This window comes from Loxodonta africana, chromosome 17, assembly GCF_030014295.1.
Source record: "Loxodonta africana isolate mLoxAfr1 chromosome 17, mLoxAfr1.hap2, whole genome shotgun sequence".
In the NCBI taxonomy this organism is placed as follows: Eukaryota; Metazoa; Chordata; class Mammalia; order Proboscidea; family Elephantidae; genus Loxodonta; species Loxodonta africana.
Window position 1 is genome coordinate 74,378,171 of NC_087358.1, and position 24,442 is coordinate 74,402,612.

The 24,442-nt window shown below is 39.3% G+C and overlaps 1 protein-coding gene and 1 pseudogene across 1 annotated transcript in view; one reads left to right on the forward strand and one right to left on the reverse strand.

Annotated features, from left to right (window-relative positions):
• NEK5 (NIMA related kinase 5) overlaps positions 1-24,442 on the reverse strand; it is a 164,092-nt gene that overhangs the window by 16,490 nt on the left and 123,160 nt on the right. The window contains exon 21 of the mRNA XM_003412576.3: positions 13,071-13,182. Coding sequence (XP_003412624.2) covers positions 13,071-13,182 — 112 coding nt within the window. The remainder of the gene's footprint in view (positions 1-13,070; positions 13,183-24,442) is intronic.
• LOC100672628 (large ribosomal subunit protein uL11-like) lies at positions 17,641-18,277 on the forward strand (annotated as a pseudogene).

A 24,442-nucleotide genomic window follows, 5' to 3' on the forward strand; every position in this document is an offset into this window, starting at 1 on the left:
ATTTCTTCAACATTTTATTATGAAATATTTAAAACATTCAGCAAATTGAAATCATCTTTCACTGAATTCCCATGTACCCACTACGTATATTCTACCAGTACCATTCTACTATACTTATTTTATCACTCATCTATCAATCCACCCTTCTTCCCATCCATAAATCCATCTGCTTTTTTACATATTTTAAATTAAACTGTAGACATCAGTATACTTCCTTCTAAATACTTATTCATGTATTAACTAGAGTTTAATATTTATTTACTATTTTTATCTTTTGATGCAAAATTTATAACAAAATGTACAAATCTTAAGTGTGCATTTGCAATGTTCTGGCAAATGCCTACACCAGTGTAACCCAAAACTCTATTCATGATATGGACCATCACCATCACCCTAGAAAGTTCCCTCATGCTCCTTCCCAGTCAATCCTTGTCCCCACCCCTCCAGAGTTAACTTTTCTCATTTTCTTCCCAATACTTATTTGCCTGTTTTAAAACATCATAGAAATGTAATCATAAAATATGTATTATTTTCTTTTTGTTCTTAATTGTTAGGTACCGTTAAGTCAGTCCCAACTCATAGCGATGCTATGTACAACAGAACAAAACACTGCCCGGTCCTGTGCCATTCTCACAAGCATTGCTATGCTTGAGCCCATCTTTGCAGCCAGCGTCAATCCATTTTGTTGAGGGTCTTTCTACTTTACCAAGCATGGTGTCCTTCTCCACGGACGGTCCCTCCTGGTAACACGTCCAAAGTACATGAGACAAGGTCTCATCATCCTCACTTCTAAGGAGCATTCTAGGTGTACATCTTCCAAGACAGATTTGTTCATTCTTCTGGCAGTTCATGGGATATTCAATATTCATTGCCAACGCCATAATTCAAAGATCAATTCTTCTTTGGTCTTCCTTATTTATTGTCCAGCTTTCACATGCATATGAGGTGATTAAAAATACCATGGCTTGGGACAGATGCACTTTAGTCCTCAAAATGACATTTTCGCCTTTTCACATTGTAAAGAGGTCTTTTGCAGCCGACTTGCCCATAGCAATATGTTTTTTGATTTCTTGACTGCTGCTTCCATGGGTGTTGATTGTGGATCCAAGTAAAATGAAAACCTTGAAAACTTCAATTTTTTCTCCGTTTATGATGATGGTGTTTATTGGTCCAGTTGTGAAGATTTTTGTTTTCTTTATGTTGAGGTGTAATCCATACCGAAGACTGTAGGTTTTGATCTTCATCAATAAGTGCTTGAAGTCCTTTTCACTTTCAGCAAGCAAGGTTGTGTCATCTGCATATTGCAGTTTGTTAATGTGTCTTCCTCCAATCTTGATGCCCCATTCTTCTTCATATAGCCCAGCTTCTTGGATTATTTGCTCAGCGTACAGATTGAATAAATATGGTAAAAGGATACAACCCTGATGCACACCTTTCCTGATTTACTTTTTCTTACTGAGGATAATGTTTTTGAGATTCACCTATGGATACATCAGTAGGTCTTTCTTTTTTATAGCTGAGTAGTATGCCATATGTGAATATAGAACAGTTTGTTCATTCATCCTTCTAGTGATGGACACTTGGGTTGTTTCCAGTTTTTGCTTACTGCAAATAAGTTCAGTTCTTGTTGCTCAACATCCTCACCAACATGAGATGTTATCAGTCTTTTTTAGTCTTTCTGGTGCGTGTGTAGTGTTATCTCACTGTGGTTTAATTTGAACATCCTTGATGAGTAGTGAGATTGAGCACCCTTTCATGTGCTTATGGACCAGTCATATGTCTGCATTTATGAAGAGTCTCTTTAACTCTTTTGCCCATTTTTAAAACTGGGTTGTATGTCTTTTTTTTTTTTTTTTTTTATTCTACAGGTTTCTGTTTATTATAAGTCAAAGATATATTCCTTTTCCTAGAGGCACTAGAATGTGAGTTTCCTTGTGTGGTATTACTCATGTCATTTATTTATTTTTAATAATTTATTTTATTTTCATTATTGTTGTCAGGGGGCTGAATTACAAACAACAGGAAGAACACAGAAGAACAAACACCAATTCAACAGTTTCTACATGTACAATTCAGTGACATTGATTATATTATTCAAGTTGTGTGACCATTCTCATCCTCCTTTTCTGAATTGTTCCTCCCTCGTTAATATAAACGTACTACCCTCTAAGGGTTGTATGTCTTTTAATTGAGTTGTTTATTTTTAAGTATTTAGTTCAGGTTTTTTTTTTTTCAGGTTTATTGAGGGATAATTAAAGTACATTAAACTCGTATACTTAAAGTGTACAATTTGATCTGTTTTGACTTTTATATATACCTATAGCTATTATCAGAATCAATGTGAAAACATTTCTGTCACCTCCAGAAGTTTCCTCATGCTTCATCTTCCCCGAGCCTCATCTCCAGGTGACCACTGTCATTATAGATTAGCTTTCAGTCATTACAGATTAATTTATATATTCTAGAATTTTATTTTTTTTAGAATTTTATATAAATAGAATCACACATGTGCTCTTTTTACCTGACTTCTTTTACTTAGCACAATAATTTTGAGATCCATCCATGTTGTTGCTTGTTTAGTTCATTCCTTTTGACTGGTAAGTAGTATTCCATTGTATGGGTATGCCAGAGTTCGTGTATTTATTCACCTAATGATGACATTTGGTTTTCTCCAGTTCTTGGCTATTATAAATAAAGCTGATATGAACATTTTTGGATAAATCTTTTTGTGGACATAAATTTTTATCTCTAGTGGGTAAAGAATACTGAATATACCATGGACTGCTAAAAGAATGAACAAATCTGTCTTGGAAGAAGTACAACCAGAATGCTCCTTAGAGGCAAGGACGGCAAGACTATATCTCATATACTTTGGACATGTCGTCAGGAGGGATCAGTCCTGGAGAAGGACGTCATGCTTGGTAAAGGAGAGGGTCAGTGAAGAAGAGGAAGACCTTTAACGAGATGGATTGAAACAGGGCCTAAAGCAGTGAGCTCAAGCATAGCAATGATTGTGAGGATGGAGCAGGACCAGGCAGTGTTTCATTCTGCTGTACATAGGGTTGCTATGAGCCAGAACCTACTTGATGGCACCTAACAACAACAGCAATGGGTAAATACTTATGAGTGAAGTGGCTGAGTTGTATTGTTGTTGCTGTTGTTGCTGTGGGGTCGGCTCCAACTCATGGTGGCCCCATGTAAAACAGGAGAAAACATTGCCCAGTCCTGTGCCGTTTTCATAATTGTTGGTATGCTTGAATCCATTGTTGCGGCCACTGTGTATTTTTTTTTTTTTTCCAATGTAGGGGGCTCATCTTCTACCACTATATTAGACAATATTCGCTTGTGATCTATAGGGTTTTCATTGGCTAATTTTCAGAAGTAGATTGCCAGGCCTTTCTTTCTGGTCTTAGTTTGGCAGCTCTGCTTAAACCTGTTCAACATGAATGACCCGTGGCATAGCTTCCAGTATCATAGCAGCATGCAAACCACCACATTGCAACAAACTAGCAGACTGATGGTAGGAGTTGTACAGAAGGTATACTTTTTTTAATAACCGCCAAACTGTTTTCCAAAGTGATTTTGCAGTTTTGTCTTCCCACAATGTATGAGAGCTCCAGTTGCCCTACACCCTTACCAACACCTGGCACGCTAAGGCTGCTAAAGTTTTTAACCACTTTGATGGCTGTGAACTGGTGTCTTTACATTTTTTGAGTTATAGGAATTCTCTATATATTCTTGATACCAGTGCTTTGTCTGACATATATTTGCCAACATTATCTCACTGTGGATTTCTTATTCATTTTCTTAATGGTATAATTCAAATTTGAAGTTTCCAGCTAACATATTTTTGAGTCAGTTTTTAAAGTCAAGATTTCTAATTCATTTGCATTTTGGACAGAGACCATCATCTGAATGCCAGAGCTTTCTTGAAATTTTTTGGAACCTCCTTTGTCATTTGGTACAATCTCAATTTCATTATTGTACTATATCTACTTGAAAAAAAGGCATATTCTTTATCTTGAGGGTACATATGCTCTATACAATTTATTTCAAGCTTTACAATCTTTTTTGTTCAAGCACTCTGTAGTCTTTTTTTTTTTAATCACTTCTTGATAGAGATACGTTAAAAAATGTTCTACCATGTTTGTGAAATTGATAGTTTCTCCTCATAATTCTCTTTTTAAATTTACGTTAAATATTTAGAAGCCATGTTCTAATCCCTAGTTGTTACGTCAGTGTGCTAGGGTGTCTCTTTTTTTTACATTATGTAGTGACACTTTTTATCCCTGCTAATGCTCTTTGCCTGAGATTCTATTTTGTCTGATATCGACATTGCTATACCAGGTTTGTTTTATATATTACTATTTAGTGTTTTTTGCGATACGCATTTTTGAATCCTTTTATTTTTGTCATTTCTGCGTGGTTTTGTTATGACATGTTTATCATCAGGGGTATGTGGCTGGCTGATATACCCCCTGTTAGGAGATATCCTGTCATTTAGTTAGTTTAATTCAGTACGATTTATTGTTTATAACAGTTGACACATTTGGGCTTCATCCTACCAGCTTATTTTGTATTTTGTTTACCATCCTTTCTCATTGCTTGTTACCCCCTTCCTTTCTAGCCTGTTGCTAGAAGGCAACTAACAACAACAGAAGTAAGTGTATTTTGCGCTTGGGGGAAAGGTAAATAGTTTGTGGCCAAAGGACAACAAATAAGTGTGTCCACAAATTATTTGATAGTCCTCCCTTCAAAAGGTGGGGCTTATTCCCCCTCCCCTTGAGTATGGGCTATACTTAGTCATTTGCTTTTAATAAATATTATTTGCCAGGACTAATGGTATATATTACTTCCGAGAGTAGGTTACAAAAGGCTGCAGCTTACACCTTGGGTCCAACACAACTAGATGGTGCCTGGCTACCACCACCAACTGCTCTGACACGGATCACAACAGAGGGTCCTGGACAAGGTTTGAGAAAAAATGTAGAACAAAATTCTAATTCATAAAAAAAAGACCAGACTTACTAGTCTGACAGAGATTGAAGAAACCTCGAGAGTATGGCCCCCGGACACCCTTTTAACTCAGTACTGAAGTGACTCCTGAGGTTAACCCTTTAGCCAAAGATCAGAAAGGTCCATAAAACCAAACAAGACTTAATAGGCACGCCAGTCCATAGGCAAGGACAAGAAGGCAGGAGGGAACGGAAAAGCTAGTAATGGGGAACCCAAGGTTGAGAAGGGGAGAGTGTTGACACATTGTGGGGTTGGCAGCCAATGTCACAAAACAATATGTGTATGAATTGTTTAATGAGAAACTAATTTGCTCTGTAAACATTCATCTAAACCACAATAAAAAAAAAATTAGCCTTAAAAAAAAAAAGGAAAAAAATAGGAATTTGGTGAAATACATATAAAAGTATAATATATCCCTAAATGTGCAAACTAAAACCATAAAATTCTTAGAAAAACAAGCAGAGTCAATAGTGCCAGACCTAGGTTTCAACAATAGATTATCTAACATAATAAAAGCATGAATAGCAAAAAACAAAATAAATAAATGGGGCCTCATAAAAATTAAAACCTTTTGTTCATCTAAAGATTTACCAAAAAAGTGAAAAGATAAGCTACAAACTGGGAGACTATCTTCAAAAACCATATATCCCACAAGAATCTAATAACCAAAATATATATAAAACTTCAACAACTTATCAACAAAAAGACAAATACCCCAATCATAAAATGGGCAAAGAACTTGAATAGACATTTCACCAAATATGACATTCAGATGTCCACCAAACACACGAAAAGATGCTGAGTCATTAGCCATCAGAGAGATGAAAATCAAAACCACAATGAGAAACGATTTCACTCCCACTAGGATGGCTAAGATGAAAAAACAGAAAATAACAAATGTTGGTGAGGATTGGGGGAAATTGGAACATTTATCCATTGCTGGTGGGAATACAAAATGGTATAGCCATTGCGGAAAACTGTGTGGCAGTTTCTCAAAAAACTGAAACTAGAACTACCATATAATGCAGGAACTCTACTCCTAGGTATATACCCAAAGGCTTGAAAGCAGAAACTCCAAAAGAGACTTGTACACCAGTGTTCATTGCAGCACTATTCGCAATAGGCAGGGAAAAGAAATCAAACACTTGGAAACTGAACAATACCCTGCTCAAAAAAGACTGGATTGTAGAAGACATTAAGGATGGAATAAAGAAATTCAGAGAATTCAATGAGAATGAAAACACTTCCTATCAGTACCTTTGGGACACAGCAAAAGCAGTGCTCAGGGGCCAATTTATATCAATAAATGCACACATCCAAAAAGAAGAAAGGGCCAAAATCAAAGAATTATCCCTACAACTTGAACAAATAGAAAGAGAGCAACAAAAGAAACTCACAGGCGCCAAAAGAAAACAAATCATAAAAATTAGAGCTGAACTAATGAAATAGAAAAAAAAAAAAAATTGAAAGAATTAACAAGACCAAAAGCTGGTTTTTTGAAAAAATCAACAAAATTGATAAGTCACTGGCCAAACTGACAAAAGAAAAACAGGAGAGGAAGGAAATAACCCAAATAAGAAATGAAAGGGGCGATATTACAACAGACCCAACTGAAATTAAAAGAATCAGATCAGATTACTATGAAAAACTATACTCGAACAAATTTGAAAACGTACAAGAAATGGTTGCATTCCTAGAAACACACTACCTACCTAAACTAACACAAACAGAGGTAGAACAACTAAATAAACCCATAACAAAAGAAGAGATTGCAAAGGTAATCCAAAAACTCCCAACAAAAAAAAACCCTGGCCTGGACGGCGTCACTGCAGAGTTCCAGCAAACTTTCAGAGAAGAGTTGACACCACTACTACTAAAGGTATTTCAGAGCATAGAAAAGGGCAGAATACTACCAAACTCATTCTATGAAGCTACCATACCCCTGATACCAAAACTAGGTAAAGACACCACAAGAAAAGAAAATTATAGACCTATATCCCTGATGAATGTAGATGCAAAAATCCTCAACAAAATCCTAGCCAGTACAATTCAACAACGTATCAAAAAAATAATTCACCATGACCAAGTGTGACTCATACCAGGTCTGCAGGGATGGTTCAACATTAGAAAAACAATTAATGTAATCTACCACATAAATAAAACAAAAGGCAAGAATCACATGATTCTATCAATTGATGCAGAAAACGATTTGACAAAGTCCAACACCCATTCATGATAAAAACTCTCAGCAAAATCGGAATAGAAGAAAATTCCTCAAGATAATAAAGGGCATTTATACAAATTTTTTTTTTTTTTTTAATACAAAGCCAACAGCCAACATCACTCTAAATGGAGAGAGCCTGAAAGCATTCCCATTGAGATCAAGAGGCAGACAAGGATGCCCTTTATCTCTGCTCTTATTCAACATTGTGCTGCAAGTCCTAGCCAGAGCAATTAGGCTAGATAAAGAAATAAAGGGCATCCAGATCAGCAAGGAAGAAGTAAAAGTATCTCTATTTGCACATGACATGATGTCATATACAGAAAACCGTAAGGAATCCTCCACAAGACTACTGAAACTAATAGAAGAGTTCAGCAGAGTATCGGGATACAAGATAAACATACCAAAATCAGTTGGATTCCTCTACACCAACAAAAAGAACATTGAAGAGGAAATCACCAAATCAATGCCATTTACAGTAGCCCCCAAGAAGATAAAATACTTAGGAATAAATCTTACCAGAGATGTAAAAGACTTCTACTAATAAAACTACAGTACACTTCTGCAAGAAACCAAAAGAGACTTACATAAGTGGAAGAACATACCTTGCTCGTGGACAGGAAGACTTAGCCTTATAAAAATGTCTATTCTACCAAAAGCAATCTATACATTTAATGCAATTCCGATCCAAATCCCAACCACATTCTTTAATGAGATGGAGAAACAAATCACCAACTTCATATGGAAGGGAAAGAGGCCCCGGATAAATAAGGCATTACTGAAAAAGAAGAACAGAGTGGGAGGCCTTACTTTACCTGATTTTAGAACCTATTTTACCGCCACAGTAGTCAAAACAGCCTGGTACTGGTACAACAACAGATACATGGACCAATGGAACAGAATTCAGAATCCAGACATAAATCCATCCACATATGAGCAGCTGATATTTGACAAAGACCCCAAAACAGTTAAATGGGGAAAAGACAGTCTTTTTAACAAATGGTGCTGGCATAACTGGATATCCATCTGCAAACAAATGAAACAAGACCCATACATCACTCCATGCACAAAAACTAACTCAAAATGGATCAAAGACCTGAATAAAAAATCTAAAACGATAAAGATCATGGAAGAAAAAATAGGGACAATGCTGGGAGCCCTAATACATGGCATAAACAGTATACAAAACATTACTAACAATGCAGAAGAAAAACTAGATAACTGGGAGCGCCTAAAAATCAAACACCTATGCTCATCCAAAGACCTCACCAAAAGAGTAAAAAGACTACCTACAGACCGGGAAAAAGTTTTTAGCTATGACATTTCTGATCAGCGTCAGATCTCTAAAATCTACATGATACTGCAAAAACTGAACTACAAAAAGACAAATAACCCAGTTAAAACATGGGCAAAAGATAGGAATAGACACTTCACTAAAGAAGACATTCAGGTAGCTAACAGATATATGAGGAAATATTCACAGTCATTAGCCATTAGAGAAATGCAGATCAAGACTACAATGAGATTTCATCTCACTCCAACAAGGCTGGCATTAATCCAAAAAACACAAAAGAATAAATGTTGGAGAGGCTGTGGAGAGATTGGAACACTTCTGCACTGCTGGTGGGAATGTAAAATGGTACAACCACTTTAGAAATTGATTTGGTGCTTCCTGAAAAAGCTAGAAATAGAACTACCATATGATCCAGCAATCCCACTCCTTGGAATATATCCTAGAGAAATAAGAGCCTTTACACAAACAGATATATGAACACCTATGTTTACTGCAGCACTGTTTACAATAGCAAAAAGATGGAAGCAACCAAGGTGCCCATCAACGGATGAATGGATGAATAAATTATGGTATATTCACACAATGGAATACTACGCATCGATAAAGAACAGTGAGGAATCTGTGAAACATTTCATAACATGGAGGAACCTGGAAGGCATTATGCTCAGCGAAATTAGTTGCAAAACGACAAATATTGTATAAGACCACTATTATAAGCACTTGAGAAATAGTTTAAACTGAGAAGAAAACATTCTTTTGTTGTTACTAGAGAGGGGAGGGAGGAAGGCTGGGAGAGCGACATTCACTAATGATAGCAGATAAGAAATACTTTAGGTGAAGGGAAAGACAGCACACAATAGAGGGGAGATCAGCACATTTGGACTAAACCAAAAGCAAAGAAGTTTCCTGAATAAACTGAATGCCTTGAAGGCCAGAGTAGCAGGGGCAGGGGTCTGGGGACCATGGTTTCAGGGGACATCTAAGTCAATTGGCATATAAAATCTATTAAGAAAACATTCTGCATCCCACTTTGAAGAGTGGCGTCTGGAGTCTTAAAAGCTAGCAAGCAGCCATCTAGGATGCATCAATTGGTCTCAACCCACCTGGATCAAAGGAGAATGAAGAACACCGAGGACACAAGGTGATTATGAGCCCAAGAGACAGAAAGGCCCACATGAACCAGAGACTACAACTTCCTGAGACCAGAAGAATTAGATGGTGCCTGGCAACAGCAGGAGAGCAGTGGCATGCAGACCCCAAATTCTCATAACACCAGACTTAATGGTCTGACTGAGACTAGAAGGACCCAGGTGGTCATGGCCCCCAGACCTTCTGTTGGCCCAGGACAGGAACCATTCCCAAAGCCAACTCTTCAGACATGGATTGGACTGGACAATGGGTTGTAGAGGGATGCTGGTGGGGAGTGAGCTTCTTGGATCAGGTGGACACTTGAGATTATGTTGGCATCTCCTGCCTGGAGGGGAGATGAGAGGGTGGGGGTGGTTAGAAGCTGGCGAAATGGACATGAAAAGAGAGAGTGGAGGGAGAGGGCAGGCTGTCTCATTAGGGGGAGAGTAATTGGGAGTGTGTAGCAAGGTGTATATAAGGGTTTTTGGGTGAGAGACTGACTTGATTTGTAAACTTTTACTTAAAGCCCAATAAAAATTATTTTAAGAAAGAAAAATAAATAAATTTCTACATGGCAGAAGCCACTATAATCAAAATCAACAGGCAGACAACAAACTGGAAAAAAATATTTTTGAAATCATATTACAGATAAAAGACTAATTTCTCTTAAAAAAAAAAAAAGCACCCAAAAATCAATAAAATGTTAATAGCTTGATTTTTTTTAATAGCTATGGCTATAAATCAGTTTTCAAAGAAGATAAATATTGTTGTTAAGCATATGAAAAGCAACCTCCTTTATGAGAGAAATGCTTTTAAAAACTATCCTGAAATATCATTTTTTACCTGTCAATTGTACAATGATCGAAATGTTTGATCACATATGAGCAAGGAAGCGTGTGGGGAAACAGCCACTTTCGTACCTTGATGGTGGGGATATAAATCAGTATAACCCTTATGAGAGACAATTTGACAACATCCAAATTACAAATGTACATACTCTTTGACCTGATGCTTTGAGAATTTAAGCCACATATACTAGTATTTGTACATGAAGACATGTATTCAAAATATGCTGTTAAGTGAAAAAAGCAAGTTACAGAAAAAATGTGTACACTATTAAAGCATTTGTATAAAAAAGAAAAAGAATACACACATATATAAGATATACATATTTGGTTATATATGAATAGAATTCCTATGGAGAAGTGTATATAAGAAGCAGATTAGATTGCTTGACTGGGGAGGGAGGCTGTGTGGCTATGTTAAGTAGGTGGTAGGAAGACCATGAAAAGAGCATACCTTTTGAATTTGGAACTATGTGAATATATCACCTATTAAAGAAGTAGAGTATAATAAAATTTTTAAAATTCAAAGGACTCCAATTGTTAGAACTAGTAAGAGAGCTAGTAACATCAGTACACTGATAATACCCCCCAAAAAAACCCAAACCCATTGCTGCCAAGTTGATTCCAACTCATGGCAACCCTCTATAGGACAGCGTAGAACTGCCCCATAGGGTTTCCAAGGAGCAGGTGGTGGATTCAAACTGCTGACCTTCTGGTTAACAGCTGAATGCTTAACCACTGCGCCACCAGGGCTAACAAATAGCCAACTGGAAAACACGGTAGAAGAAAAATGATTCCATTTATAAAGACAACAAAAACTAAATGTTATCTAAGCCATGAGGAAAATGACAAAAATATTGAAAATATAAAGGAAGATATAAAGAAATGAAGAGCTATACTATATTCATGGATGTTAAGATTCATAATCAGAAAGATGTCAATTTGCATAAATAAATCATCAAATGTGATGTTATTCCCATCAAAATCCCAACAAAGTTTTTCATGAAGCTTTATAAGAGAATCCAAAATGTATAAGTTCAGTAAAAAGAAAACGCAGCTAAGATAACTTTGAAGGGAAAAATGTGGAAACTAGTAAAATGTGCAAATATTAGCCCTACCAGATAGCAAAAGTTATGATAAAGCCATAGTAATTAACACAGGATGTTACTGATGTGGAGATAGGCAACAATGCCAGTGACAAAGATGGAAAGCCCAGAAACAAACCCATGCAGATAGTTAAAACTTGGGCTATGCTGGTGTGGTGAAATGAGTTCCTTTATGTGGCCTTTTGCCTTGGTTCTTTAGAAAAACAGCTTGAGAGATTTTTCTCCTAAACTCTGATGTTTTCTACCCCAGAGGGTTTTTCACTTTTTTCCAGGTTGATTGACATTTTGGGGGTAAGCTGGAAGCAACTCATGGTTTGACACTCTTTTTGTCTGGCTCTGGGCTGCGGTCTGCCCCATGATTGGTATGCACCTTGCAGGGATTGGGCAAATGAAGATGAATGACTATAGCCTACTATGCAAATAAAGTGTCTGTGTCCTACAGAGAAGGGATTGGTCAGTTCGAGGCCCTGGTGGCAGGGCCATGCCTTGAAATTGACCAGGAGTTTGCTTATATGAAGAGGGAGGCAGACAGAAGAAGACGGAAGAAAGAACAGAGAAGAGAGAAGAATCAGAAAGAGAAGAGACAAGGGAGCTCCTAAAAAGAGCCACAACACCAGCTGAGGACTGTAACACTCAAGATACCGAGAGGCCTGGAAGGGGCCCTATGGGAGAGTCAGTGATGACCACAGAAACCTGCTGCTAGGAATGCAGCTAAGAGAGCTGAACAAAACTGCTACACTGGCTATGAGCAGCATCAGTTAGCATGGAGGCCAAAGGCAGAGAAACCTGTTCTGAGGGAGCTGAAAGGAAGCCTGTCCTGAGAGGGCTGACCGAGCCTTGTCTTGAGGAGGCTGAGAGGAGGCCTGTCCCGGAGGAGCTGGAAGAAGCCTATCCTGAGGGGACTGAAAGGAGGCCTGCATAGCTTAGATGGGATGTGGATGGCAGAGAAAAGGGCCTGCTTGCTTGCATGGCTGAGAAGGGCTGAGAGAGCTGTCCTGCACTGAAGAAGGGAGGAAGGTGCTCTCCTCTTCAAGGGAGCCTTCCAGACTCTGCCTACATACTTCCTGATCCTGATCCTAAGGTGCAGCCTGTTGAGCTTGATCTTGAGTGGTACCTTGTTACTTAATAACTTAATAAACCACTTAACTGTAAGTATAGTTCATGAGTTCTGTGTGGCCACTGCAAAGGGTTACTGAATCCAGAGATGTAGAGAGTGCCGTGGAAGGGCCAGCTGGTGTCAGAATTTGTAAAAAAGTTGGAGAGTGGAGGTATGTCTGACCTCCACCTCACAGGAATCAGCTTTGGGCTGATCTTGGTCATTATCCCCCCTGAAGTCAGACAGGTTTTGGTGCTAGTACTACCATTTCACAGTTGGCTATCTCTTTTTATCTTCTTTATCTTTACAATGTTTTAACTTTCTACCAATGCTTCAGTTAGGCATCTGAATATGACCTACTTACGTATCATCATCATCAGAACTTAGTTCTAGTTGTTCTTCATCTAGTTCGATGCCAGAGGCCACTTCTACCTTATCTTCATCTTCTTTAGAAAGCCATTGTTTTAATGTTCCCACTGTTAAGACAGAGAAAGATAATGTGTAGTTGAGAGCAGGACATGGTTCCAAAAAAAAGAGCAGAAGCTTGCAAGGCTCCTTGAGGCCTAGACTCAGACTGAGCGTGACATCACTTCTACTGCATTCTACTGAACTGAGCAAACCACAGGGCCAGTGCAGATTCAAGGGGGCAGGGGAAAAATCCACATAATGACAGAAAAGCTGTGAATCTACCATAATCTACCCCTCCCAAAGGCATGCTACATCCCTGTGGTTCTTGGGGGTTAAAAGAGTGTTTCACTACAGTCTCCAGGAAGAAAATCCCTACCCATGGACAATCATTCTACGGTTTTGATGTTCACTGAGAGCCAGGCAATGATAATACCTCAGGACTGCTGCTGGCCTACAGCAATTGTAAAACACCATTGATGTAAGCTGTATCCCAATCTCAGAAACATTAAAAAGGGAGGGTGGATATGCATCTTAGAATTGCCAAATTTCAGGAAACTAAGGCACAGAAGGGTGAAGTGGCTAGTCTACGATCATGTGGTAATTGGTGGGAATCTGTATCAGAACTGGTGCTCTTAACCACTATTCTAAAAGCTATGCCTTACTAAGGCACCTACTCGGACAGGCCACCACTGTGTTTTACTGACTATGCAAAGGCATTCAACTGCCATTCAACTGGGATCATAACAAATTATGGATAACATTGTGAAGAATGGGAATTCTAGAACACAATTCTGCTCATGTGGAACCTGTACATAGACCAAGAAGCAGTCATTCGAACAGAACAAGGGGATACTGTGTGGTTTAAAGTCAGGAAGGGTGCTATGCTTTCACCACTCTTATTCTATTTGTATGCTGAGCAAATAATCTGAGAACCTAGATTATATGAAGAAGAACGTGGCTTCAGGATTGGAGGAAGACTCATTAACAACCTGCGATATACAGATGACATAACCTTGCTTGCTGAAAGTGAAGAGGATTTGAAGCACTTACTGGTGATTTAACTTCTGTTTTCATCTTGCACGGTTCATTTTTAAGTCCACCTCTTTCCTCTTGCATTTTACTATAAGCGGCAAGGAAAAACCATGTGGTCCTTTTAAGATCTTGCGTAGAAATTTAGTCAGCCAGATATTCATGTTCATCACTTACAAATTCTACCTTCCACCAAACACTCGAACATAATTCAGACAAGTTCTTTGCCACTGCATAAAAAGCATCACCCTTCCTCCATTGTCCAATCACACGTTGATCATTCTGTTTTAAATCCTCCCCATAACGCCCACATTTCTGGCAACATTCTGTTGCTGGCGCCATATGTATTCTCTAAGACGATAGAGATTTTCTCCATAGTTCTGCTCACATCCTTCTCAGCCCTCACCAGAATTGCCTTTGACATCCATAATTCTACCAATAGTCTCATCAAGGCAATCTAGGCTTTTACTATTCCAAAAACCAAACCCGTTGCCATCAAGTCAATGCCGACTCATAGCAACCCTATAGAACAGAGTAGAACTGTCCCATACGGTTTCCAAGGAGCACCTGCTGGATGTGAACTTGCCAATCTTTTGGTTAGCAGCCATAGCTCTTAACCACTATGCTACCAGGCTTTCCTTAAAATTCTTCCAGCCTCTACCCACTACCCAATTCCAAAGCCGCTCCTACATTTCAGGTATCTGTTAGAGCAGCATCCCACTCTTCCAGTACCATTCTGTCTTAGTCATCTAGTGCTACTATAACAGAAGTGGATGACTTTAACAAACAGAAATTTATTTTCTCACAGTTTAGGAGCCCAAAAGTCCAAATCCAGAACACTGGCTCTAAGGGAAGGCTTTCTAACTCTGTCAGCTCTGGAGGAAGGTCCTTGTCTCTCCAGCTTCTGCTTCCTGATTCCTTGGAGATCTCCGTGTGTCTTGGTATCTATCTTACTCCAGCTCTCTCTCTCTGCTCCCTTATTTAATCTCTTTTTATAGCTCAAAAGAGAGTGACTCAAAATATACCTTACACTGATCCTGCTTCATTAACATAACAAAAATAACTCATTTACAAATGGGATTATAACCCCAGGCACAGATGGTAGGATTTACAACACATATTCTGGGGGGACATAAATCAATCCATAACACATGGCTTGGGTCAGGAGCACTTTAGTCCTCAACGTGACATCTTTGCTTTTTAACATTTTAAAGAGGTCTTTTGCAGCAGATTTGCTCAACGCAATACATTTCTTTGCTTTCTTGACAGCTGCTTCTGTGGGGAAACCGTGGTGGTGTAGTAGTTAAGTGCTACGGCTGCTGCCCAAGAGGAAAGCAGTTCAAATCTGCCAGGCACTCCTTGGAAACTTTATCGGGCAGTTCTACTCTGTCCTATAGGGTTGCTATAGGGTCGCTATGAATCGGAATCGACTCTATGGCACTGGCTTTGGTTTTTGGTTGTGTTTATGGTGTTAATTGTAGATCCCCAGAATGCGGGCTGGGTATTAAATGAGAGGAGAATTTACTGAATTAAGACCTTGGCCCAGCCTGTAGAAAATGTTGGTAAATGTTCCATGTATACTTGAAAAGGTGTTCTCTGCCATATTTGGGTGTAATGTTCTAAATATGTCAATCACGTCAATTGAATAAGTCTGGTGAAAGGATACAACTGACACACACCTTTCTTGACTTTAAACCACACGGTAGCCCCTTGTTCTGTTCGAACGTCTACTTCTTGGTCTATGTACAGGTTCCGTATGAGCACAATAATGTGTTCTGGAATTCCCATTCTTCACAATGTTATCCATAATTTGTTATAATCCACAGAGTCGAATGCCTTTGCATAGTCAATAAAACACAGGTAAACGTCTTTCTGGTATTCTCTGCTTTCAGCCAAGATCATCTGACATCAGTAATGATATTCCTTATTCCACATCCTCTTCTGAGTCTGGTTTAAATTTCTGGCAGCTCCCTGTTGATGTAGTGCTGCAACTGTTTTTGAATTATTTTCAGCAAAATTTTACTTGCATGTGACATTAATGATACTGTTTGATAATTTCTGCATTCCATTTGATCAGCTTTCTTTGGAGTGGACACAAACATGGATCTCTTCCAGTCAGTTGGCCAAGCAGCTGTCTTCCAAAGTTCTTGGCACAAACAAGTGGCCACTTCCAGCACTGCATTCATGTGTTGAAACATCTCAGTTAATACTCCATCAATTCCTGGAGCCTTGTTTTTCACTAATGTCTTCAGTGCAGCCTGAATTTCTTCCTTCAATAACATCAGTTCTTGACCATATGCTACTTCTTGGAAGGGCTGAACATCAACCAATTCTTGTTGGTACAGTGACTCTGTGTATTTCTTCCATCTTCTTTTGATGCTTCCTGAAATATTTAATATTTTCCCCATAGAATCTTTTGAAATTGCAACTTGAGGCTTGAATTTTTTCTTCAGTTCTTTCAGCTTGAAAAATACTGAGCGTGTTCTTCCCTTCTGGTTTTCAAACTCCAGGTCTTTGCACATTTCATTATAATACTTTGTCTTCTTGAGCTACCCTTTGAAATATTCTGTTCAGCTCTTTTACTTCATCATTTCTTCCATTCACTTTAGCTACCCTATGTTCAAAAGCAAGATTCAGAGTGTCTTCTGACATCCATTTTGGTCTCCTCTTTCTTTCCTGTCTTTTTAGTGACCTCTTGTTTCCTCATGTATGATGTCTCAAATCATAAAAAAAAAAAAAAACCATAGCACATATTATTTCCTAAAGTACATTAAAAAATAAATGTTAGATTAACATATCTCATCTATGAGGTATCCTGGCTAATTAGAAACAGCTGGTGTATTCCACTTGGAGTAGGAATCTGATAGCTTTTGTTTTCCTGTTTTGGGAAGATAATTTTAGAAGGTTCTATTTTTGTTCAACATATTATACAACAAAGAATGAATGATGAATGGCTAACTACAAAAATGTAAACCAACTGATATCAATATATATAACTATGATGTTATCAATGCAACTAACTATGCAGCCCGAAAACTTATACAAGAAAAAATAGTGCCACCAATGGCCACCCTGAAAGGGAACACAACAGAGAGTCCCTGATGAAGCAGGAGAAAAGTGCGGTGCAGAACCCAAATTCTCGCAAAAAGACCAGACCTGACTGAGACTAGAGGAACCCCAGAAGACATGGCCTCTGGACTCTCTGTGAACCCCAAACTGAAGCCATTCCCAAAGCCAACTCTTTAGACAAAGATTAGACTGGACTATAAAACATAAAATGATACTCGTGACGAGTGTGCTTCTTAGTTCAAGCAGATGCATGAGAAGGCAGAAAGGAACAGGAGCTGGTTGAATGGATATGGGAAATCCGGGGTAGAAAGGGAGAGTGTGCTGTCACATTATAATGATGGCAACTAGGGTCACATAACGATGAGTATATAAATTTCTGTATGAGAAACTAACTTGAGCTATAAACTTTCACCTAAAGCACAATTCAAAAAAATAAAAAATGGCTCTCGGCTTTCGGCTCGGAGGAGGCCTCGGTGCAACTTTCTTTGGTCGTCCCGCATCTGGGTTCATTCGACACCAGGCGCCTCCGCCATGCCGCCAAAGTTCGACCCCAACGAGATCAAAGTCATGTACCTGAGGTGCACCGGTGGGGAAGTCGGTGCCATGTCTGCTCTAGCCCCCAGGATCGACCCCCTGGGTCTGTCTCCAAAAAAGGTTGGTGATGACATTGCCAAGGCAACTGGTGACTGGAAGGGACTGAGGATTATGGTGAAACTGACCATTCAGAACAGACAGGCTCGGACTGAAGTGGTGCCCTCTGCCTCTGCCCTGATCATCAAAGCCCTCAAGGAACCACCCAGAGACAGAAAGAAGCAGAAAAACATTAAGCACAGTGGAAATAATCACTTTTGATGAGATTGTCGGCATTGCCCGTCAGATGCGACACAGATCTTTAGCCAGAGAGCTCTCTGGAACTATCAAAGAGATCCTGGGGACTGCTCAGTCTGTGGGCTGCAATGTTGATGGCTGCCACCCTCATGACATCATAGATGATATCAACAGTGGTGCTGTGGAATGCCTGGCTAGCTAACAACTACAAAAGGAGATATTTCAATGAAGGATCATTTGATAGCCAGAAAAAATGGAGTTGCATTCCCACCATTATATTGCTGTTGTTAGGTGCTGTCAAGTCTTTTTTTGACTCACAGCACCCTATGTGACAGAGCAGAACTGCTCCATAGGAATCCCCTAGAGTGGCTAAAAAAAAAAAAAAAAGCTACTGACCTGGATTAATTATGTACATGTAAAAAAATACACATCTCTGTATTTAAAGGGGGTGGCTTTTATTAGTATAGCTCATTTAAAAGGAGTTTATAAAGCCCTGCTATTTTTAAACATTCAAATTAGAACAAATTAAACACGTACTTGATAAAGCCTCATTTTTTAAATGGAATCTGGACCTAGAAACATTAAAGCAATTACTTTCCAAGGTGTTAGAAGTTTAACTGAAGGACTATTTGATGAAGAACGTATGAATAATGTTAAATGTATGACAAATAACCAGGCTTTAACAGCCTGCCTTTATTATTACACATGTAACTGAAGTTATTAACATTTACACATGCATAAAGTCTTTATGAGGACTCTATACAGTCCTAAGAGTTAGTCTTAATGTTAAAATTTTCCGATCCAAGTCGACGGCAATACAAATATTGGTAATCACATGCCTTTGCATAAAGTGAAACTAAAATGTGCTATGGCCATATGCTCATTCACAAATATTCACATCCCAAACTCACCACCACGTGTCTGTCACTTCCACCACGTGTCTGTCAGTTTGTCGTACTGTGGTGGCTTGTGTGTTGCTGTGATACTGGAAGCTTTGCCACTGGTATTTTAAATTCTAGTAGGGTCACCCTTCGTGGACAGGTTTCAGTGGAGCTTCCAAACTAAGACAGACTAGGAAGAAGGACATGTAAGTCTACTTCTGAAAAATTTAGCCAGTGAAAACCTCATAAATAGCAGTAAAACATTGTCTGACACAGTACCAGAAGATGAGTCCCTAAGGTTGAAACACACACACACACACACACACACACACACACACACACAAAATCCACTGCCGTCGAGTCAATTCTGACTCATAGCAACCCTACAGGACAGAGTAGAACTGCCCCATAGAGTTTCCAAGGAGCACCTGGTGGATTTGGACTGCAGACCTTTTGGTTAGCAGCTTTAACTCTTGACCACTATGCCACCAGGGTTTCCCTAAGGTTGAAATACATCTGGGGAAGAGCTGCCTCCCCAAAGTAGATTTGACCTTAATGATGTGGACAGAGTCAAGCTTTTGGGACATTGATTTGCTGATCTGGCACGACTCAAAATGAGGAGAAATAGCTGAAAACATCCATTAATAATCAGAATGTGATATCCTAGGCATTAGTGAGCTGACATGGGCTGGTATTGGCCATTTTGATTTGGACATTCATATGGTCTACTGTGCCAGGAATAAAAATTGAAGAGGAATGGCGTCACATTCATCGTCAAAAATAATATTTCAAGGTCTATCCTGAAGTACCACACTGTCAGTGATAGGATAATATCCATATATGCCTTTAAGGAAGACCAGTTAATACGACTCTTATTCAAATTGACACAGCAACCACTAAGGCCAAAAATGAGGAAATTGAAGATTTTCACTGACTTCTGCAGTTTGAAATTGATCAAGCATGCAATAAAGATGCATTGATAATTACTGGCAATTGGAATGTGAAAGCTGGAAACGAAAAAGGATTGGTAGTTGGAACGTATGGCCTTGGTGACAGAAATTACACTGGAGATTGCATGATAGGATTTTGCAATACTAATGACTTCTTCATTGCAAATGCCTTTTTCAACAACATAAACAGCGACTATACATGTGGACCTTGCTAGATGGAATACACAGGATCAAATCGATTACATCTCTGGAAAGAGACAATGGAAAGACTCAGTAGCATCAATCAGAAAAAGGCCAAGGGCAGAACAGACCATCAATTGCTCATATACAAGTTCAAGCTGAAGTTGAAGAAAATTAGAACAAGTCCATGACAGCCAAAGTACGACCTTGGGTATATCCCACCTGAATTTAGAGACCATCTCAAGAATAGATTTGACATATTAAACATCAGTGACTGAAGATCAGACAAGCTGTGGAATGACATCAAAGACACTGTACATGAAGAAAGCAAGAGGTCATTAAAAAGACAGGAAAGAAAGAAAAGACCAAAATGGATATCAGAAGACACTCTGAAACTTGCTTTTGAACATAGGGTAGCTAAAGTGAATGGAAGAAATGATGAAGTAAAAGAGCTGAACAGAAGATTTCAAAGGGTAGCTCAAGAAGACAAGTATTATAATAAAATATGCAAAGACTTGGAGTTTGAAAACCAAAAGGGAAGAATATGCTTGGCATTTCTCAAGCTGAAAGAACTGATGAAAAATTTCAAGCCTTAAGTTGCAATATTGGAGGATTCTGCAGAGAAAATATTAAATGACACAGGAAGCATCAAAAGAGGATAGAAGGAATACAGAGAGTCACAGTACCAAGAAGAATTGGTCAATGTTCAGCCATTTCCAGAGGTAGCATATGATCAAACACTGATGATGTTGAAGGAAGAAGTCCAAGCTGCACTGAAGACATTGGCAAAAAACAAGACTGCAAGAATTGATGGAATACCAATTGAAATGTTTCAACAAACGGATGCAGCACTGGAGGTGCTAACTTGTCTATGCCAAGATATTTGGAAGAGGGATACCTGGCCAACAAACTGAAAGAGACCCGTATTTGTGCCTAATTCTAAAGAAAGGTGATCCAAGAGAAAGCGGAAATTATCCAACAATATCATTAATGCCGCATGCAAGTAAAATTTTGCTGAAGATCATTCAAAAGTGGTTGCAGCAATACATTGACAGGGAACTGCAAGAAATTCAAACCGAATTCAGAAGAGGATATAGAACAAGGGATATCATTGCTGATGTCCGATGGATCTTGGCTGAAAGCAGAGAATACCAGAAGGATGTTTACTGGTGTTTTATAGACTATGCAAAGCATTCAACTTTGTGGATCATAACAAATTACAGATAACATTGCAAAGAATGGGAATTCCAGAACACTTAATTGTGCTCATGCAGAACCTGTACATAGACCAAGAGGTAATCTTACAAACAGAACAAGGGGATACTCTGTGGTTAAAAGTCAAGTGAGGTGTGTGTCAGGGTTGTATCCTTTCACCATACTTATTCAATCTGTATGCTGAGCAAATAAATCTGAGAAACTGGACTATATGAAGAAGAATGGGGCATCAGGATTGGAAGAAGACTCATTAACAACCTATATTATGAAGATGACACAACTTTGCTTGCTGAAAGTAAAAAGGACTTGAAGCACTTATTAATGAAAATCAAAGCCTTCAGTAAAGATTACGTCTCAACATAAAGAAAATAAAAATCCTAACAACTGGACCAATAAGCAACATCATGATAAATGGAGAAAACATTAAAGTTGACAAGGATTTCATTTTATTTGGATCCACAATCAACACCCACAAAAGCAGCAGTTAGGAAATCAAATGGCGTATTGCTTTCAGCAAATCTGCTGCAAAAGACCTCTTCAAGGTGTTACAAACATGTCCCTTTGAGGACTAAGGTGCATCTGACCCAAGCCATGGGACGTTCAACTACTTTGTACACATGTGAAAGCTGGACAATGAGTAAGGATTGTTGTTGTTGTTAGCTCCCGTCGAGTCGGTTCCGACTCATAGCGACCCTATGCACAACAGAACAAAACACTGCCCAGTCCTGTGCCATCCTTACAATTGTTGTTATGCTTGAGCTCACTGTTGCAGCCACTGTGTCAATCCACCTTGTTCAGGGTCTTCCTCTTTTCCGCTGACCCTGTACTCTCCCAAGCATGATGCCCTCCTCCAGGGACTGATCCCTCCTGAAAACATGCCCATAGTATGTAAGACCCAGTCTCGCCATCCTTGCCTCTAAGGAGCATTCTAGCCGCACTGCTTCCAAAACAGATTTGTTCGTTCTTCTGGCAGTCCATGGTATAGTCAATATTCTTCGCCAACACCACAGTTCAAGGGCATCAACTCTTCTTCGGTCTTCCTTAATTCATTGTCCAGCTTTCATGTGCATAGGACGTGATTGAAAATACCATGGCTTGGGTCAGGCGCACCTTAGTCTTTAAGGTGACATCTTTGCTCTTCAACACTTCGAAGAGGTCCTTTGCAGCAGATTTGCCCAATGCAATATGTCTGTTGATTTCTTGACTGCTGCTTCCATGGCTGTTGATTGTGGATCTAAGTAAAATGAAATCCTTGACAACTTCAATCTTTTCTCCATTTATCATGATGCTGCTCATTAGTCCAGTTGTGAGGATTTTTGTTTTCTTTATGTTGAAGTGTAATCCATACCGAAGGCTGTGGCCTTTGATCTTCATTAGTAAGTGCTTCAAGTCCTCTTCACTTTCAGCAAGCAAGGTTGTGTTATCTGCATAACGCAGGTTGTTAATGAGTCTTCCTCCAATCCTGATGCCCCGTTCTACTTCATATGGACCAGCTTCTCGTATTATTTGTTCAGCACACACATTAAGTAGGTATGGTGAAAGAATACAACCCTGACGCACACTTTTCCTAACTTTAAACCAATCAGTATCCCCTTGTTCTGTCCCAACAACTGCCTCTTGATCCATGTAAAGGTTCCTCATGAGCACAATTAAGTGTTCTGGAATTCCCATTCTTTGCAGTGTTATCCATAGTTTGTTATCATCCAGGCAGTCAAATGCCTTTGCATAGTCAATAAAACACAGGTAAACATCTTTCTGGTATTCTCTGCTTTCAGCCAGGATCCATCTGACATCAGCAATGATATCCCTGGTTCCACGTCCTCTTCTGAAACTGGCCTGAATTTCCGGCAGTTCCCTGTTGATATACTTCTGCAGCCATTTTTGAATGATCTTCAGCAAAATGTGCTTGCGTGTGATATTAACAATATTGTTCTATAATTTCCACATTCAGTTGGATCACCTTTCTTGGGAATAGGCATAAATATGGATCTCTTCCTGTCAGTTGGCCAGGAAGCTGTCTTCCATATTTCTTGACATAGACGAGTGAGCACCTCCAGTGCTGTATCTGTTTATTGAAACATCTCAAATGATATTCCATCAATTCCTGGAGCCTTGTTTTTCACCAATGCCTTCAGAGCAGCTTGGACTTCTTCCTTCAGTACCATTGGTTCCTGATCATATCCCCCCTCTTGAAATGGTTGAACATCGACTAATTCTTTTTGGTATAATGACTCTGTGTATTCCTTCCATCTTCTTTTCATGCTTCCTGCGTCGTTTAATGTTTTCCCCATGGAATCCTTCACTATTGCAACTCGAGGCTTGAATTTTTTCTTCAGTTCTTTCGGCTTGAGAAACGCCGAGCATGTTCTTCCCTTTTGGTTTTCCATCTCAAGCTCTTTGCACATGTCGATATAATATTTTATTTTGTCTTCTCGAGAGGCCCTTTGAAATCTTCTGTTCAGTTCTTTTACTTCGTCAATTCTTCCTTTTGCTTTAGCTGCTCGACGCTTGAGAGCAAGTTTCAGAGTCTTCTCTGACATCCACCTTGGTCTTTTCTTTTTTTCCTATCTTTTCAGTGACCTCTTGCTTTCTTCATGGATGATGTCCTTGATGTCATTCCACAACTCCTCTGGTCTGTGGTCACTAGTGTTCAATGCATCAAATCTGTTCTTCAGATGGTCTCTAAACTCAGGTGGGATTCACACCACTGGAACCCGAGGATAATGGCGCTCTCGGCAAAAGCTAAGTACTTGCGTATATTTTACCATGCCCCCTTCCCACCCCAGGCCAGCTTCAGCAGCTGAATCCCTGGGCCGAGATAGACCCTGATGAGCACCTAGAGCCATCCTCCTGGCCTTGGGGAAGGAAAAAACAATTGCAATTGGTGGGAAAAGATAATTTTCTAACTCCATTAACCAGGGGAGCTCAGGACAGAAGCGGCTCCTGCCCAGGCATAAATTGTCCATGGGCCTTGAGCACCTTTCCCTTCTGCATGGACCTGTGTGGGCCTATTTTGGAAGAATAGGCCCTTGTTTGTAAACTCCAGTCATTTCAGCTGTGCGGTGGAAAGGTGGGTGTTTGTTGTTAGATATTGCTTTACCTATTAAACAAGGTTCTCACCTACCCACATCACAGACCTAAGCACTGGTAGCTCCACTCAGGTCACCCAGCCACCC